We start from the raw sequence: 19810 nt of genomic DNA, 5'->3' as shown, positions 1-19810 counted from the left end.
AATAAAAATAACTGGGGACTAATTTTGTTGGTTACGCTTGAATTAAAAATCTTATGCATTGTTTTACAAATTATTTTGAAAATTCTTATAAAAAGAAAAACCCCAGGTAATAATAGGAATCTATAAAATATAAATATTTTTAAATATTTTTTATATTTAAAAAGATCCCTTAAAATAATAATAGGAATCTATAATTTTATATTTTTTCATTTGTTATTAAGATTTTTTACAATTTACTTTTAATTTTACTTGATTAGTTTCAATTTAGTATATAAAAAGAATCTATGACGTAGTACGTACACATCTAATTTTTTGATTGTTTCATAGCAACAATCGAGAGATGAGATAACCTATTTCATAGCGTGGTTCTTTCTTAATTTGAACCAAATTAATTCAATACATAAAGCAAATTTTGGAACTTTATTATTAGTGGTACATTTGATATATATATATATATATATATTCTTTTTGATATAAGATAGATTTTGAAATTTTAAAATGGTACAAAAAAGGAATATAGGAAGACACTTGCCAACCTGCATGAGTAACATTCAGATGTACTTACCTAAATAAGTTCATAAATTTGTGTATAGGCTTAAAAAAGGGTTATGTTTTTATTTTACATTATATAATGAAAATGTCAGTTCGCAGTGCATATTTGGAATACTTTTAAAATTATTAAAATCATTTTGTTAGTTTTAAAATATGACTCAAAATTATTTAATATTTAATTTTAAGAAAATAAAAAAAATAAAAAAAATATGGAAATTATTTTAAAAAGAGTAAAATTTAATATTTTAAGAAAACTTATATTGACTTTTATCAATGATAGACTTAGATAGAGGCGCATAAAGTCTATTGGTGTATTTTTTTTTTTTTTTTACTATTTTGATAAATAGTTAGTGTGAGAATTTTCTTTAATTTTTATATTTTTCATGTATAATATTTTAAATGATTAATTATATGTACTTAAAAACAATAATTTTATAAAATAATTTAAACCAGAATCCAGAAAATATGAATTGAAATATGGAGATGGGAAACCGAAATTTAATATTAATACCTGATAAAAGGCAGGTAAATGTAATGTAAGCCACCGACGTCACAGATGACGGAGGCGAGCGGGTTTGTGTGGTGGCGGCTGGTATTGGCGCTTGGGATCCCATCGGACGGTCAGAAAGCGCTTGTGACATCTGGTTGCTTACCCACGGGTGGGTTTAGCATGACTCTACAAGGAAGCTAAAAATCCTTTGCTGCATGAGATTCCAGGCGTGCGAGAGGCGTCATAAAAGCAAACCTTCCTTCTTCCTCCGCTGATCTCTGAACTAAACCTGAACCTGCATTATACTCCACCTTCCTTCACCACTCTCCATTCTCCAACATTTCCTCTCAATAATTCATTCTCTCAATTCTCAATTTGCCAGCTTCCACGCGTTTTCAAACCCCCACTTTTGCCGCTCCTTCTCCTACACCAACACTCTGCTCTTTTCCGCCTTTTCGCTTTTCCCATTTGGTTCCCCCTTTTTGCTTTATTCCCAGATTTCTAAGGCAGTCGCTTCCACAGATTCATACAGTTTCAGGTAGCACTTAGGAGCAGAGCCATGCCCAAGCTTTTGCTCCTTCTCTTTCTCTTACCACTGGCTTTTACCAAATGGGTTCATGCCTTTCTCCCCTATAATCTCTCTGATTCTTCTCTCTTCGACTCTTATCAAACCTCCTTTGCTGCTACCCTTAATCCTCTCATGGTGCCTCTCACTCTCATTCATGGAGCAGATGCAAAACAAGCAGGTCCCTCTTTTACTTTTTCACTCTCTATTATTGGACCTTCTTTTTCCCTGCAAATCTGAATCTTCCCTCACATTTTACTTTTCTTCTTACCCATATTAGATTTGTTGATGTGAAATACAAAAGGGGGACTTATTGCTCTCTGATTTCCCGCTTCTTGTTCTAGCCTTGCTGAACAACTATTTCTGGATAGTGGATATCTTTGTCAAGATTTATTCTATATTAATTCATTACTTGCATTGCACTTTACCTTCTTCTTTTTCTTTACCAATTGTCTTTTTATTCCTCTGTCTAATGCTTATTTCATATTGGGTCTCATCAATTATCTTTTCCAAATCTTGTTAACTGCTCAACGGCGGATGTTTACGTTCAGGCTTCCTTGCTTGTAATTAAGCACTGCATTTTTGTTTATATTTACAATGTTAAATGACCGATGTGGATAGTATTAACTAGCTTCTTTTTTCATTTTTCTTTTAGTTTCTTATATCCCATGATTCATGTGTGTGTGCGTGTGTTTTTCTTTTCTTTCTTTCTTTATCCTGCGCAGTCTGTTTGGATGGCACTTTGCCTGGATATCACTTGCATCGTGGATATGGGTCAGGATCAAATAGCTGGCTTGTTCAATTGGAGGTTTGTTCGAAGAATGACACTAAAGGAAACGTGTTTTGAATTATTTGTCAATCAATTTTCGACTTGATATTCTTTTTATATATATGCTTCTCTTTCTTTCTGTTTTTCGGGCTCTCCGTAATATTCAGACGAAATGCACATATCCAAGAACTGTCAACCAACAGCTTGTAGTGTCTATCTGTGTCGGTAATAAGTTGTCAATTTTCCAATTCGAGATTGATTCTTATCTACAACTCTTCACCTTCTGGAGGTTTAGAAAAGAAGTCGAATGCATTAGCTCAATCATCAAATTTGGAGCCTGGAGGGAAAACTTGACGGCATATTATGCTCAAGATTCTTATTTTTGAACCTTTGACTAGTCTGTATCTTGAATAATCGATTTTCTTTCTCTTTTTCCTAAAAATGAAAAAGAAAAAGAAAAAAAACTCTGGTTCATTATGATTTCATCTCAGTATATGGTGAACAAGAACAATCTGTTAGGGACAATAGACCGTCCACACGTCTTCACAGTGGTACAATTTTGTTTACATCAGCTCCTCAGCCTCATGCTAATTGAGACATTGTCTCTTACTTTATCTAGCCAATGAGGGACTTTGGTTGCACTCCTAATGCTATTAATATCTTTACACCATTAACTTCCCAAATGAGATGTTAATACCAATATGTTCAAGATTTCAGTGCTGGCCATGATAATTGCAACATTACTGTGCCATCCTCAACTTGATCTTTTGGCAGGGAGGTGGATGGTGCAACAATATCAGGAATTGCGTCTATCGAAAAACAACCAGGCGTGGATCATCAAGATTTATGGAGAAGCAGATACCATTTACTGGAATCCTGAGTAACAGAGCTGAAGAAAATCCTGGTTGCTTTTCATTCTCTCAAAAAAATTCTCCCCTCTTCCTGTCATAGTTTTTCCTCACATTGTATCTCTAACAATTACTATGTCCATACTTGCATTTCAGATTTTTTTAATTGGAACAGAGTAAAGGTTCGTTACTGTGATGGTGCCTCTTTTACTGGGGATTCAGAAAACAAGGTTTGCGAAATATATATTTTCACTTTTCAGTCTGTCATTGGCAATATTTAGCAATAGATCAGGGCCTGCTGTGCTATGGTTACCCATTTTGAATACAGTGCGTATTTTATAGGCTGCACAGTTGCAATTTAGAGGACAGCGGATTTGGTTGGCTGCTATGGAAGCATTGAAGGCTGAGGGAATGCAATTTGCTAAACAGGTCTAGTTTACCTGCCACATTATCTCGGCTTTTTTACTCTTAATTTTGATTTATTATTTTTAACCCCCATGTTTCAGGCTTTGCTTTCTGGATGCTCTGCTGGAGGTTTGGCATCTATTCTACACTGTGATGAGTTTAGAGACTTATTTCCAAGAACTACTAAAGTAAAATGTCTGAGTGATGCTGGATTATTCCTTGATGTGTAAGTGCTCTTATCCTTTTGAATCCTTTGACTTTATTAGCTATGTTCATTACTAACGATAAATCATCAGCCATGGCTTAAATTAGATGCTTCTAGTTTTCATCAGTTCTTCATTGAATTACAGGGTTGATATATCTGGAGGGCACTACATTAGAAGCTTATTTGGAGGTGTGGTGCACTTGCAGGTACAAAGTCATTCTGTATATCGATTTATACTCTTCTTGTTCTATCAATGAATATAAATAGTATTAAGAAAATAACCCTCAATTGCTCAACTTTAAGGAGTAATCCACTGGAAGCCGAGGGTCTCACATTCTTTATATCTCATGGACATCCTCATGTATACCACTGTCTGCCATGAAAACCATTTAATTTATCTTATTGATTTAGATTTTGGAAGCATTGAGGATGATGGTTTGGTAATGGAATCATGTCATATTGTGAAGATAGAAGTAGTAATGGGCATCATCCATCCCTTAGGTTTCCCTTCGTATTGTGGAAACCATAAACGTGCCAGTTTTTTATTTGAAGATCCATTAACAAAGTTGTAGAAATTAGGAGGATTAAATCTACTTGTCACCGTCCACCCCAACAAATGGGGAAAGTAAAGGGACGTGAGGGGATGAGTTCAAACCTGCGATGGCTACGTAGGTTATTAAAATTTTAAGAGTTTTCTTTCACTGCCAGATGTTGAGCAGGGGCATATCTAGAGCTGAAGCTTTGAAGGGGCCAAAGATAAATAGCATTTTGGTATTTGTTCCAATGGTGTCTAAACTTAAAAAGAAAAATATGAATCATCTATTTTATCTCCTAATCTTGAAAAGAAAAATGTTTTTGGTCTTGAACTTTCAATTTTCTAATTGATCTCTGAACTTTTCAAAAAATAATCATATTGGTTTTTGTAATTATTGTTCGGCAACCTAAAATCCACTTACCCAAAATATCTGTTTTAGCCAACTTATGCAACTCTAATATATGTTCATGTCATTGTGTGAACCTCTAATGCACATATTTAACGTAACATTATTTGTTAACTGATGATCAACAACAAAACAAGCATGAGAACAAATTAGTTATTATTTTTTAGAAAATAAAGACTAAAATGGACATTTCGAATGTTCATGGATGAAAAGACTACAGATTTATAGACCAAGATAGATATTTTGAATGTTCATAGATTAAAATGAAATAATACTAAAAGGTTGGAACTAAAATAGGACTTAAACTTGATACTTTATCATAAAATAAAACAAAACTATCAATTAAAAAATAGAATGAATTTAAAAATTAAAAGCAGCGCTATGGTAAGGATGAAGTAAAGAAATATTTTTATAAAAAATAAAATCAAAATAAAAAATCAAAATTTTGAAGGTTATCATTTTCTCGTGATATTACTGTGGAAATGTGCATAAGCTATCTTTTAGAAAAAGAAATTTACTTGTCATAGTAACTTGGCCGAATCACCAATCCTAGGGCTTCCTATTCCATCTGTCATATGCTGATAATCAGGACTTTGGCGTTGCCAAATATGTTAGCTGCATTGGTTATAAGTTCAGTATAATAACAGGTGAGATAGTGAGTTCTGGCTTTTAGAAACGTAGTCTTCATTCACATTATCTTAATTTTTTATTCAGGTGTAGGACACCTTTTCCCCAGATTATACTTTTTATTCTTTGTTCATTTATACTAAGACGATCACGTTGTTCTGATATGAAAGATAGAATGGTAACAGTGCTCATAAGAGATGAATGGTCGGTATGGATATGATCCTACTCTTCTCTCAGCTTGGCTGTGTGAGAATGAATTTGATTATATAAAATAGTTATGCTTTTCATTTGAGCTTCTCTCTTGATTTGCTGTTCTGCCTTCTTGAGTATGCCTTCTCTAAGAATCTCAGTGTAAAATGATTGTGCATCATAATGATTGTTGCAGGGAGCAGGAAGGAATCTGCCATCCATTTGTACGAGACATCTCGATCCAACTTCGGTAATTCTTTCCGTACCTAATTTGCTAGTCACAATATATATGAGAAATTCATGTTACAAGCAGCTATTGGTATGTTGCAAAATCTTGGTGTTCTCACTTTGTGTTCCACTTCTTAATTATCCAGTGTTTCTTCCCACAAAATTTAATTGCTGGAATCAGAACCCCACTGTTTCTTGTCAACGCAGCATATGATTCCTGGCAGGTAAATTTTTCTGTGCTGAGAATGTTGTAACCTTTTTATTTTAATCCTGGGTCGGGTCCAATGGTATGATTTCATTCTCTTGCTAAACAGATACAATCCAGTATAGCCCCACCTTCTCTGGATCCAGCTGGGTATTGGCATGATTGTAGGCTGAATCATGCAAAATGTAACCAACCTCAGATTCAATTTCTTCAGGGTAACTTTCTCCAAATAGGATATGATCAAGCTCTTAACTCTTCTTACTTTTAACAAGATCAGAGAGACAGGGTTACTCCATATGACTTTTGTTGCATGTGTTTATTGTAACAGGATTCAGGAACCAAATGTTGAATGCTGTTAGCGATTTCTCAAAATCCTCTAAAAATGGGTTATTTATTAATTCATGTTTTGCTCACTGCCAAACTGAGAGACAAGACACATGGTTTGGCGACAATTCTCCTGTCATCGGAAACAAGGTGAATTCACTGTCTAAATTCAGAAAAAACCATCTATTCTATCCCTATTAGTAGTTCTGATCAACAGATTCAGGAAATGAGGAGAATTAGAAAATCTCGTAACGTCTTATGGATTGACACTATGCAGCCAATTGCTCTGGCTGTTGGAGATTGGTACTTCGATCGAGCAGCGGTGAAAGCAATCGATTGTCCCTATCCTTGTGACAGGACTTGCCACCATCTGGTTTTTAGAAGCGGTTAGCTTCAAAGGCTGGTTTATTCATATCCGCAAATCATTTTTTTCTCTCTCGGTATCATCATCGAAGGGAAAGTTATATTGCAATTTGATTAAGAAGTCAATAAACAAGAAAGAAGAAGCTGCTGAGATGACAAATGTGATCTGCAGTCCTTCTGCAAACTTGTTTCAACATAGATGAAAGGTTGGTATCATCATCCTCTAGTAATTTAAATAGTTGGAATCAATTAGCTTTTACCCTCAATTGGAAAAGCTTTGAATACCTTATAATGTTAAGCAGCATTAAAGCAAAAGAGAAAAACCACATCTTTAGTATTCAATTCAAAATTTGACAGAGTTGGCAATTTCATTACAGTTGAACCTAAATGTTTCTGATATATGGTCCATTTGGATGTTATGATGTTACGTTCAAGGTTGTTAATTATGTTATTCATGTCTGAATGTTGATAATACTGATTTGCTACTTTATGTCGAATTATGTTACAAAATTTAAAAGTAAATTAATCTTGAAAAATGGTTAAAAAGTCGTGGGTTTAATTCATGGGTCATCTACGTAGGATTTAATATCTTATGAGTTTCTTTTGACACCTAAATGTTGTAAGATCAAATGGATTATATTGTGAGATTAGTGAAAGTCTGTAGAAGTTGGCTTTGACACTCATGGATATTAAAAAAATACTAATATTTTGCATAAAAGAACCAAGAAATCATTTCAAGGGTGTGCAAGCATGTTTTAGACACTTGTTCATGATTTCAAATGGACCATCCATTTGTGGATGGAAGGTGTACCTTACAAGTTTCAGCAAGTTGATCTATTTATGATTCATACACATTTTTTTTTATGGTTACAAGCAATGGACAATTTTCATTTTTTGGGGATAGTTACTAAAGCTAAGTTTTATCATGGAAAATTGCATACTTCTGCACTTAAATATGGCAAAGTAAAGTAGGATTAAGCAAGAAAATTATGGAGCATGCTTTTGTAATCTTAATTCACAACTCAAATAACCAATAAACACAACCCTAATAAGATAACTACGAATTGATAAAGGGAAGCGAACTTTTGAAGCGCGTTCCCAACGTGAATATTGCAATCTCCACAATACTATCCTCAAAATAATCAGAATGCTCTGATAAAAATAGCTGTGCACCTCAACTCTAATTTTTGTTAATCTGTTTAGCGTTGAAACATTATAGACAACATCTCACGCTACCTCATTGGGTTTAAAGGTTTGAATGTGTAGTTTTAGAATGTCTCAGGCTCAATGCTTTCCTCTAGATAAAACATGAGGCAACATTCTCTTGATATCTCTTCAGCTTCTAAATGCTCATTTTAGCTTTATTTTTATACGTATTTTCTGCCCATAGGGTCAATAGTGCTCCATTTGCTAATAAATTAAAATATAAACAAAAATACTAATGAAAAGATTGCCTTTTTAAACAAAAAAAAAAAAAAAAAAAAAAAGCTAGCTAAAACTAAAGCCTAGATATAACACATATTTTGTGCTATCACATAATATAACTCTAACATAGCCGTTTATGTCGCACATAAATTCAAAAGGACAAGTTCAATTTTTCTTAACTAGAAATGTCTACACGAGGAGACTGGGAATGGCTTCATTCTCCATCTTTGTGAAATTTTCCATTTAATTTGGCGAAGATAGAGGCTTGACAAGTTTGAAAAATAGTGTTGAATCCTTCCTCAACCTACCAAGTGAAATTTATAAATTTTGGACACTAGCTAAAATAGTAGTAATATCAAGTAACATTTATGTCATATATTATTCCTTGCAATATGTTTTTCACATTGGTTAAATTAGAACAATGCGTCATTCTTCTTCTTCTTTTTTTAATATATAGATATCTATTTTTTTTTTTTAATTACAGATACTATTTAGATTTGTACTGTTTTAACATTTTTGTCAAAGTATAATGATTTTTTTGAGTTTCGTGGAAAGAGGAAAATTTCAAGAAACAATAATATTGTGGAAGAACGGGGGATGACGTTTCAAAAAAAAAAAAAAAAAAAAAAAACGGAAGCAAGGAGGAAATTGAGGATGCTTACGGCTGATTGGGTGCTAAATGACATAAATGACCTTAAAATGAGAAACATAATACATTAATACTAATAAACAATGATTTGACAACTCAATGATATAACGAAAATCATATTAAATTTAATGGTACAATTAATACCTTAGAAGAAGACAAACGTCTGATAATTAGAAGTCTAGGTTTTTCAATTATATACATGTATAAAAAAATAAGTCTTCATATATAATAATTTCAAAACTCAAACATATATACAGGGAAATTCTTATAAATAAAATTTTTTTAAAAAATATTTACACTTTATAACCAAAAGTTCTAAAAATACTCATACTTTTGAAATATATATATATTCATAACGTTTTTTTTCCTGAGAAGAACTCAAAACATATATTTAAAGATACAACTATACGTATAAAAACAAAAGAACCTGCATCTAAAGGTGTGTAAAGTAATAACCCATCTTATTTTTATTGTTGTGACTCGATTGAAGTACAAACCGTGATTGTTACTCATGCATGCAAGTTTTGAAAGCTAATAGACAACAAAAATAAAAGTTGTTCCCTCTGTTTAACAACGATAAGAATTAGCGAAGGTCTTTAAACTCAGGGATCCTATAAAATTAGTTAATCAACAAATAAGACTTTAAATAAAACTTTTGGCTCATGTGAAGGTTATCCCTTGAAATCTTAAGTAGTTTAAGGTCATTAGTTTAGAAGATGAAAACGGTAGTGCGTAAGCTCATGATGGCTCTGTCCCCATACTATAACGAGCAATAATGTGTTGTACCCCTCAAGTGTTTTTGCATTTACTTGGAAAAAAAATAAAACATAAATGGAAAGGATGAAGAGTAAGAAAATATACAATAAGTGACTCCTGTGAGGTTAGTCATGCAGATTTGTGTCAATCAAAATGAAAAATGTGCATGAATCACATACAAAAACGAAGATAAAGATCGCATGTTCAATTCTTACCATATAGCTTTTGTTAGTCCTACGTAGCTTCAACGTATACTAATGCCAATAAGTTAATTAACACACATATTTGAAGCCATGTATCTAAATAATTGATGGCAAATTAATGATGAAGACCACAATAATGGTTGTTTTAAAAGCTTAGGAACTAAAAAAAAATATTTACACTTTGGGAAGAATAATAATCAATTGAAACTTTTTAAGGAATTCAAAACCATTTGCCTATATTTGAGGCCCAAATGAGATCTGACTTAACTTTTGAAAAATTTATGTCTTGAAGATTGCCTTTTATAGTAGTTTTGTGTTTACAAGAGAAAAATGATGAATATATGTTGTAGATCTGATCACTAGGTATTTATTTGTATACCTCTTGACTCTAATGCATGCAATCTTCTAATCTTCCAGATTCTGACCAATTTGTTTACCCTGTGTCTAGAAGATTGAAACCAACTAGCTCAAGACATTTGATAATTTGAGTTTTGGTACTGGTTTCGTCAATATACCTGTTGCATTCTCTGATGTATGAACTTTTAGGATTTTTATTTTCCCTGTTTTTACTTTGTCTCTGATGAAATGATACTTTATATCAATATGTTTTGTTCTTGTGTGGTATTGTTAATTTCTGGATAAGTGTATAGCACTTTGGTTGTCATAGTAGAGTTTTATTACTGTTTGACTTAATCCAAAGTCTTTCAACAATCCTTTAAACCATAATGCCTCTTTAATAGCTTCTGTTAATGCCATATATTCAACCTCTGTTGTAGATAGGACCACTATAGGTTGTAATGTAGCTTTCCAATTGATTAGATTAGGACCATAAAGGAACAAATAGCCTGTTAAAGATCTCCTTTTGTCCAAATCACCAACATAGTCAGCATCCATCCATATAACTCTAGGTTTGGTTTTGCAGATTTCTAATAGGTTAGTCTTGAGTTTTTGGACCAAATAAGGTACCTTAGGATCCATTTAGTGGCCTTCCAGTATCTTTTACCTGAGTTAGACATATATCTACTAACAAGGCTAGTTGAGTATGAGAGATCAGGTCTTGTAGAAATCATGAAATACATCAGGCTTCCAACTGCCTGACTATAGGGTATAGTAGACATCTGTTTTAGATGTTCTTGGTCAGAATCTTTAGGAGAGTTGGCTGAGGATAACTTGAAATTTTGAGTAATTGGTAAGCTTACAGGTTTGGCATCACTTAGATTGAATCTCTTTAGAATCTTCTCACAATAGTTAAGTTGATTGATGCTTAGAAATATACTTTTTTCTGTCCATTAGGATCTCAATCCCTAGGATTTTACATGCCTCTCCCAAATCCTTCATTTCAAATTCTCTCTTTAAGAGATCTTTGACATGAGTTAGGTCTTCCTTGAACCTACCTGCCAGTAACATGTCATCCACGTATATGAGTAAGTAAACTTTATCCTTATAGGAACTTGTGTTTACATAAACACATATGTCATAAGAACTTCTTTTAAACCCAATGCTAGAAATATAGTCATTGAATCTCCTATACCAGCACCTAGGTAATTGTTTCAGCCCATTAATTGACTTGTTGAGCAGGCAATAGAGATTTTCTTTCCTTTTAACTTTAAATCCCTTAGGTTATATCATATAGATTGTCTCTTCTAGATGTCCATGTAGAAAGACAGTCTCCACATCTAGTTGATACAATTCTAAATTATTTTGAGCAACCAAGGATAAAAGAAGTCTTCTAGAAGTTTGTTTAACAACTGTAGAGAAAATCTCTGAATAGTCTATTCTTTCCCTTTGTGTAAATCCTTTGCAACCAACATTGCCTTATACCTAGGTTTTTTTTTTTTTTCTTAATTTTATTTTTATCACAAGATGCATCTTCTTTGAGTTTAAAAACTCATTTGGAAGCTACTGGTTTATAACCTTTGAGCAGGGGAGCTAGAGACTAAGTATCATTCATATTTAGTGAGTGCATTTCCTCATTCATAGCTTCTATCCAATTCCTTGCATTAAGACAACTTGTTACTTCTTCAAAGGTTGTTGGTTCTTGGTCAGTAGGAGCTACTACAACATTAAGAGCTAGATTCACATAGTTCATTTTAGTATATATAGCTGGAGGAGTAATGATCCTTCTTTGTCTATCTCTAGTTAAGGCATACTGACTCAAATCAGGCTGTATATTAACAGTCTCCTCTTGCTCCCCTGCTTCTTCCTCTACATCTTTCAAGTCCCTAGGTAGATTAGGTTTTGTAGGTTGCTCAGTGGTTATCTCCACCTCAATTCATATGGTGAAGGTCTCAGCTTCATTTCCAAGCCTATTTTCTTTCTGCATAAACATCCCCACTTCTCTGAAAGTAATGTCTCTACTAACTATGAACTTTTTCTCTACTAGATGCCACATCTTAAATCCTTTGACTCCCTCAGTAAAGCCTACAAACATGCACTTAACAACTCTGGCCTTTAACTTTCCCTTATTTTGGTGTACAAACCCCACACATCCAAATACTTTAAGGTTGTCAAGATTAGGAGGATGGTTAAACCACTTTTCCTTTGGGGTAAGTAACTCTAAAGATGTGTGAATGCCTACTTAAGGTGTAAATAGTGTAGGCTGCAGCTTCTGCCCAAAAACTTTCACTTAAGTAACATCAGATAGCAAACACCTTACCCTTTCCATTATGGTTCTATTTAACCTCTCAGCAATCCCATTCCGTTGAGGTGTGTACCTTACAGTCCTATGTCTAGTTATACCATTTTCACTACAGAACTTATCAAAGTCTTCATTACAAAATTCAAGCCTATTTTCAGTTCTAAAGTATTTTAACCTTTTAGATGTTGGAGTTTCTATCATAAGTTTCCATTCTTTAAACTTCCCTAAATCCAACTTTTCCTAGAAAAATCATCTGTTAAGGTTAGAAAATACCTTGAGCCACTAAGGCTTGATGTAGGAGATGGTCTTTATAGGTCAGAATGGACATAGTCCAATATCCCTTTGGTGGTATGTTGAGATTTTGTGAAGCTTTGTCTAGTAGCTTTCCCTAGAATGCAATGTTCACAGAAAGAGAGGTGTTCATTAATCCCTTTGGGTAAAATACCTTGTTTAGATAGTGCTTCCATCCCTTTGACACTGATATGGGATAGTCTTTTGTGCCACAAGTCTGTCTCTGTCATATTAGCTATAGAAATAGTGTAGGCACTAGTCATAATTTCTGCCCCTCTAATAATATAGAGGTCATTAACCTTTTCACCAACCAAAACCACCTTAGAATCCTTAATAACTTCTAGGATTCCATTATTTCCCCTACATTCACATCCAACGGAGTCCAGCATACCCAAAGATATTAAGTTTCTCTTGAGTAAAGGTACATGTCTCACATTTCTAAGAAGCTTAACTGATCCATCCTTTAACTGAAGGATACTGAACCAATTCCTTTGATTTTACAGGCTTCATTGTCCCCCATGTACACTGATTCTCCATCTACATCCTTATAGGTATTAAACTAAGGTCTGAAAGGTCTCATATGATAGGTATCGCCAGAATCGAGAACCTAGTCATACTTCCCTAGGGGACTTACTTGGTTGGTTTTATTTCTAGTGGAGGCTAAAGCATCAAAATCGAGATAGGATCCTTTAACTACTGAGGCTTCTGGCTATTTTCCTTTATGATCATTCTCTTTCTCTTGATTCTTCCTTTTTAAGCTATAGCAATCTCTCATTAAGTGTCCTTTCTTCTTACAGCAGTTATATCTTAGTTTTTTCTTTGGCTTATTCTCTTCAATAGACTGATTTTTAGTTCCTTTAGAGTCGTTCTGCTTATTCTTGCCTTTAATAAACAGTCCTTCTGCATTAGACTGGTGATTTTTTACTATATGAAGCTCTAACTCCCTAGTTCTCAATGCTAAAATAATGGCATTAGTGGTAGCTAACTCCCTGCCATATTTCAAAGCATTCTTTACCTTCTTATAGGCTTCGGGTAGAGAGTTTAGCAAAACAAAAACTTCATTCTCATCACCAATCTTTTCACCAAGGCTTTTGAACTAAAAACTATCTTTTTAAATTCATCCAAATTGTCAGATAGCGTTTTAGCGGATTCCATCTTAAACGTGAAGAACTTCCATCTTAAACGTGAAGAACTTCTCCCCAAGAAACATCTTGTTTGGCAGATCCTTAGTTGCATAAAGACCTTCTAGCTTGACCCACATTTTATAAGTTGTGACCTGATCGATCACCTGTCTCAAAATGTTGTCACTAAGATTAAGAACTAGAGTTCTATATGCATTAAGTTCCATATCTTCCCTTTCCTGAGCTGTTAAAGTAGGTGGCAAAGTAAATGGGTCTAAAAGGGCTCTATGGGCTTTTTGTTGTCCAAGAATTGCCTTGATTTTGGCTTTCCACAAACCAAAATCACCCTTCACATCAAACTTCTCTATTTCAAACCTTGCAACAACCATTACTAACCTAAAAAGAATGCCAAGAACTGTTTTCTTGAGAATCTTGATGCTTCAAGAAAGGTTGAACTGATGATCTTTAAACGCTCTGATACCAATTTTGTTAGGTTATTCTGATGTCTGTAGGCCCAAAAGCAAGGTTTTCCACTAGAAACCCAAAAACTTTAGATAAAATCAGTTGAGGTTGGTGGAAATTATGGTTGTAGATGAGCCACGAGTGTTAGAGAATCGAGGAACATGTGTATGGCAAGATTTCCTCAACTTGCCGAATAGAATATTGAACTGGGAAGGCAGACTCAATCAGGTAAACATTTTCTTTCTTCCTTACTTGATGATCTCTCTCCTTTACTCGATGTTCTCTCTCTTACTCGATGATCTTTCTCTTTTACTCAATGCAACTCAATACTACTCGATACTTTGAAAAAGTTGTAGTTTGATTGTAAAATGATATTTGTGTTGTTTTTGTAGAGAAAAAAAATGAAGATTTGCACGGAGATTAGGAGAAAGAGAGGAAGAAGACATAGTTTACGTGGTTTGGTCAAGATGCCTACATCCATGGGAAGTTTTTTTTTTTTACACTTCTTGAAGATTGCCTTTTACAGTAGTTTTGTGTTTACAAGAGAAAAATGATGAATGCATGTTGTAAATCGAAACAATAGATATTTTATTATATACCTCTTGTCAGTTACATGATGTATAATTTTTATTATGTAAAACTAAATTAGCTGTACGATGTATTTGAGTCAACGTTTTACCGTCCTTTCAACATGTTTTGCTCTCACTTACATGCATCCTAGGAAAATTTCTAAGAGGTTAACCCAATATATGATTGCTTTAACCTAAGCATGCTTAACTTTGGAGTTCTTATGACTGAGCCACCGAAAAAGAAGGTGCATCTTGTTGGTAAAGGTAGTGACTTTCAATTATTTTAAGTCTTTCTTAACCATACTTTCATGACCTTAGGATTCCTTTCATTCAAATGTGATCTCGGTTCATTCATGTCTCCCTCCTAAAGTCAGGGGGTTATAGGTCTCCTCTTCCAAGGAGGGACTTATTTACTCCCCCTATAGTTTTGGAGGGTTGAAAGGTGGTCATTCCACCTGAGGATATTGTTGCTGAAGGGGTTCCATTGTGGAATTTCTCTTCGGTGGGCCAACTTGTGGAGGTTCGACTTCCATTTAGGTTATTTCTTGTTTTGGTTGATAAGACATGGGGTCATGTGGATATGTCTTTGGTTAATGTCTTAAAAGATGGTCTGGTTATTTTTCAGTTTAAGGAAGAGAAGGCTTGGGATTGGGTTATTATAAATGGTCCTTGGCATATTGGGGGAAGACATATTCTGTTGAGGAAGTGGGTCTTGGGAATTGTTCCTATGACTTTTGTATTTGATCAAGAGTCAATTTGGGTGAAGCTGCTTTGGGTTCCTTTGGAATTGTGGACCCCTCAGGGGTCGAGTGTTGTGGCCAACATTGTTAGTTAGCCGATTTGTATAGATAAAGCTATTGGAGAGCACCAAATTTTGCCCATTGTTGTGTTAAGGTGGGAGTGGAGGATGATTTTCCCTATTTTGTGATGGTTTGATTGCGGGGAGAGGATTTTGAAATCCTAATAGAGTATGCTTGGAGGTCACGCTGCTCAATGTGGTTGTTTTGGTCATTTTGTTGATAAGTGTGGGGCAGAGGTTATAAAATGGCGTCCCCCTTTAGTACCTCTTGCTCCTACTAATGATCGTTCGTTCCCTACCCCTTTTACGGGGCCAAGTTGTGAGGTTGTTGCTCCTTTACTTGAGGGGGTAATTGTTGTTACTGTTAAATTCTTCTATAATGGGGCTCAAACCTGCGTTCTTAGGTCTAGTCCTGTGGCTAATTTAGTAGTGTCTAGGATGTTAGTGTCGCCTAAAGGTACCACAGATTCTTCTCTTCCTTTAGTGTTGTTCTCTTAAGATGATGTGTCCTCTTCGACGATTGATATATTATCGCTATATGGCTAATGAGTCTAAGTTCCTTTGTAACCTCCAAGACCCTTTTGACTTTTCAAAAGACTTAGAATGGTTTTGTTTGTTGTATTTTTGGATTTTTTTCTTGCTCACGATGTAATGTGAGCTTGTCATTTGTTTTGCTTCTTTACTTTATTTGTGAGCTCTAGCTCCTATACATTTTCTTTGTGCCTTGACCTCAGACAAAGAGGTCTCCTTTTTAGAATATATATCACTTTTACCACAAAAAAAAAAAAAAATTAACTTAGCCCTAAAATAAAGATAATGTCACTATTGTTATAATAGAGATTTGGTGATTGTTTATATTTCAAGACTATTTTGTTGCTCTTTATTAGAGTCTAAATCAAGAGAAATTCAAATGGTACTACCTTAATGTAACCGTGACAATTTTGCATTGTTAAATGTAGGAGAAAAAATTACACCAAAGTTACTTTGGATTTGCATTTAATGAGTTATTTGAGCCATAATAAATTTTCGAATCTAAGCAAAGAAAAAGATAATATGTGGATATATAGCCTATTAAACAATGAAGTAATATGACGATCTTTTGTCCTCCTTTCCTTTTTGTTTGTTTTCATCGTTTCTCTTAAAATTTAAAATTCAAGATTGATCAAAATTTTAGAGAACAAAGACTATACGTGTTATGGGTGAATTTGGACCTCATGAGTTAAGTAAAAAATTAGAAAAAGATAAAGGAAAATAAATACTAGATAAAATGGATTTATCTAATCATATCTAATCCTAACTTATTAAGATTAGGAAAGATCCATCTCATTCTAATCATAAAAAGAAAAGATAAATTCTATCTCATTTGTTGGAACCTCTTCCCCCCCACTGCAGGAAATAAGTAGAAAAATAATAGAGAATTACAAGTAAGCAGTACAACTAAAAACACAAGAATTTACGTGGAAGACTCCAACTCAGAGAAAAACCATAGAGTAGAAAAATTCTACTATGTGAAAAATTACTACAATCACTTAAAGATCTATCCCCGATCCCAATTACAAAATCACTATCTTCAAAGCTTTTGTTTACTCACACCCTTTTTCTTTTTCCCACTCTCAAAGTAGAAAAGCAAAGAGGGAATTTAATTAACATACATAAGCTTTTTTTTTTTTTTTTTTTTTGCTAGTTGGGATATTTAAAACAAAAGACATGAGATTATTTTATAGGGATGAAGCTCATCCCCCTTCTTCAAAACGATGTGGTATTCAAATCCAATATCTTGCTAAAAACTCCAATAAATTCTACTTTGGCAAGATGTTTGAAGAATCCACTTCTTCTGAAAATCAATTATCTTCTCTAATAATCATAATTTCCAACATAGAGAATTATAAATCATCCACCCTAAGAGAGTAGATCACTTCGAATACCATCCATGCCAATAAATCTTGTTGATATTTATGGTGCAACTTTCACCTACATGGCTCACCTGGAAATTATTCAGCCATCAATATAACTTCCACTATACACCTTATGTGATTGCCAAGTCAATGCCTCATGTGCAAACTTGTGGAACCGCTAACATCCCATCCTCTATAATGGTAAAACGATCATACCACAAGGATGATTTTTGTCTTCTTTAGAGGGGGTCACTATCTTCCCTGGTGAGAAAGGTAATGTTAGCATCTGACTCAAAGCCTTTTGACGAACCTACTCTATTAGGACAGTCTTTTTTCATGTGTTCAAACTTTTCACATTCTTAGCAAACTCTTTTCTGCACGAACTATTTCTTCTTACATTTGCTAGCTGCCTGTACTGAATTCTTCTGTGAATTATGTTTAGAGTTGATGCCCTAAACCTCGTAGTCATGCAGTTTTTAATTGTATTTGTATAAATATTTTATTTATTTAATAAAATAAAAGGTATTTTATTCAACATTTAGTTGCATTAATCCAAAAACCAATAAACTAAGATTCAAGGTTATCTGATGTAACTTAAACATGTATGTGGAGACATACAGGTGGATCATGTTTAAGTGATAACTTATACGATCTGTAGTAGATGGATAAGGTTGGGTACCTTATTTTGATGATACTACGGATATGACCCATTTTGTAGTTGTTACAATTGTTGTAAAGTGCTACAAATGATTTGATCCTGATCATTCATGTGGAGATATATGAACAAGAATATCCTATATAAAGAGTTTGTATAAGATCGGACTACGAAATGGATAGTCTGTTTTTATAACACTGTTGCTAAAAGAGACTTACATTTCACCAGGATGATCATAGGTGACTTGACCTGAATCCTAAGTAAGTTGTGAACTCTTGCCTATGAGAGTAATCTTTTGATTTATATAAGTGAAAGTGGCTAGATTTTTCAACTCAATAGGCCTACCATTTTTGAGGATTCGCCTGATTGGAGAGTTAGGAACACAGCTACACAAGAAGCAATTCACTTCTTCCCTTCTGTTAGGGTAAGTAGAAAAATTTCTCCCTTAAGAGTTGATTTTAGGGTTTGAATAATGTGGCGCCACACCCTCCTCTATCCTTAGAGGGGTTTGGTTATAGTTGGACTAGAACTAATTGTTCATTAGAGAGGAGTTAGATGTAACTACATAGGCAACATGGTAAATTTAGCCCAACTGTACTTATGAGTAATTTGTGAAGGGTCAATGCACCATTGATTGGTTATATCCAATGGACACGAGAGTATATCTATAGTGCAAAGAGTGCAGCTGTTGACCTTTAGTGGAGTGACCGACAGTTAATGATCGTTAATTAATTTAATTAAAGAGTTTAGTTAATTAATCAAGTATCGTTAGAGCTTTAACCTATAGGTCTATAAGGTCCCCTTGTTAGTTCAATAAGGATTCGTGAGAAGCAAATTAATTTTGGATTAATTTTAATAGTTCAAGGGAATTAATTATATAAGATATCATAAATATAATGTATGTGATGGATTATAATATAAAGTTTTATTTGAGAGAAAATAAATATTTGAATATGATTAAAATATTAATTATATGAATGCGATTTATATTAATACTATAGGTTATATGAGAGATTAAAAATTATAGTTTATATGTTATATTTCATATAACATATGGTTTGTTATATATATATATATATATATATATATAAACATATATTCATTTGAATTTAATTTACTTATGAGGATAGTAACTCCCTCAACCCAGTCTCTAAAAAACCAACGTGAAAACACAGAGGGTGTCTTCTTCTTCCAAGGATCTCTTAAGTTCTTAGTGTGTTCTCTGTACATTTTCTCTCAAGCAAATAAAAAACTTTCCCTAAACAAAATTAATCCCTAGAAGCCCATTCCTCTCTAATGGTTCTCATTACGGGTGTTAAAAAAACCCGATAACCCGACCAACCCGACCAACCCGAACTACCCAACCTAAACCGCAAGGGTTAGGTTAGGTTAAAAATGTTAAAAAATATTAAATTCAGGTTGGATCTCGGGTTACCCCATTTCATGTTCGGGTCGACCCGACCCGACCCGAATATATATAAATAAAAGTTAAAAAAACAGCCAAATTAAAAAAAAAAAAAAAGAAAAAACAGAACCGGTGACCCAACCTGGCCCAACCCGAAAATTTTGGGTTGGGTTTGTTGACCCTCCAAAAAAGAACTAATAGGGTTCATTATTAGCCAACTCGAATTTTTGG

At 33.9% G+C, this 19810-nt stretch overlaps 1 protein-coding gene across 1 annotated transcript; it reads left to right on the top strand.

Moving 5' to 3' along the window:
• Positions 1-1297: 1297 nt before the first annotated feature.
• On the top strand, positions 1298-7183 carry LOC120071269 (pectin acetylesterase 10). Its single transcript, XM_039023443.1, has 12 exons — positions 1298-1788; positions 2333-2415; positions 3151-3280; positions 3381-3454; positions 3567-3653; positions 3731-3855; positions 3980-4040; positions 5788-5841; positions 5966-6043; positions 6134-6239; positions 6353-6498; positions 6626-7183. Exons 1-12 carry the CDS (start codon positions 1602-1604, stop codon positions 6737-6739), a joined length of 1245 nt encoding a protein of 414 aa, XP_038879371.1. The 5' UTR covers positions 1298-1601; the 3' UTR covers positions 6740-7183.
• The last annotated feature ends 12627 nt before the right edge of the window (positions 7184-19810 follow it).

Source organism: Benincasa hispida, chromosome 2, assembly GCF_009727055.1.
Source record: "Benincasa hispida cultivar B227 chromosome 2, ASM972705v1, whole genome shotgun sequence".
Classification (NCBI taxonomy): Eukaryota; Viridiplantae; Streptophyta; class Magnoliopsida; order Cucurbitales; family Cucurbitaceae; genus Benincasa; species Benincasa hispida.
This window is presented reverse-complemented; position numbering and strand designations above follow the sequence as displayed.

Excerpts from the sequence above, each read along its gene's own strand:
- LOC120071269 (XM_039023443.1), top strand. The coding sequence starts at position 1,602 with ATGCCCAAGCTTTTGCTCCTTCTCTTTCTCTTACCACTGGCTTTTACC. Across the intron at positions 1,789-2,332 it reads AGCAGATGCAAAACAAGCAG|TCTGTTTGGATGGCACTTTG; the intron begins GTCCCTCTTTTA and ends TATCCTGCGCAG. Across the intron at positions 3,654-3,730 it reads GAATGCAATTTGCTAAACAG|GCTTTGCTTTCTGGATGCTC; the intron begins GTCTAGTTTACC and ends CCCATGTTTCAG.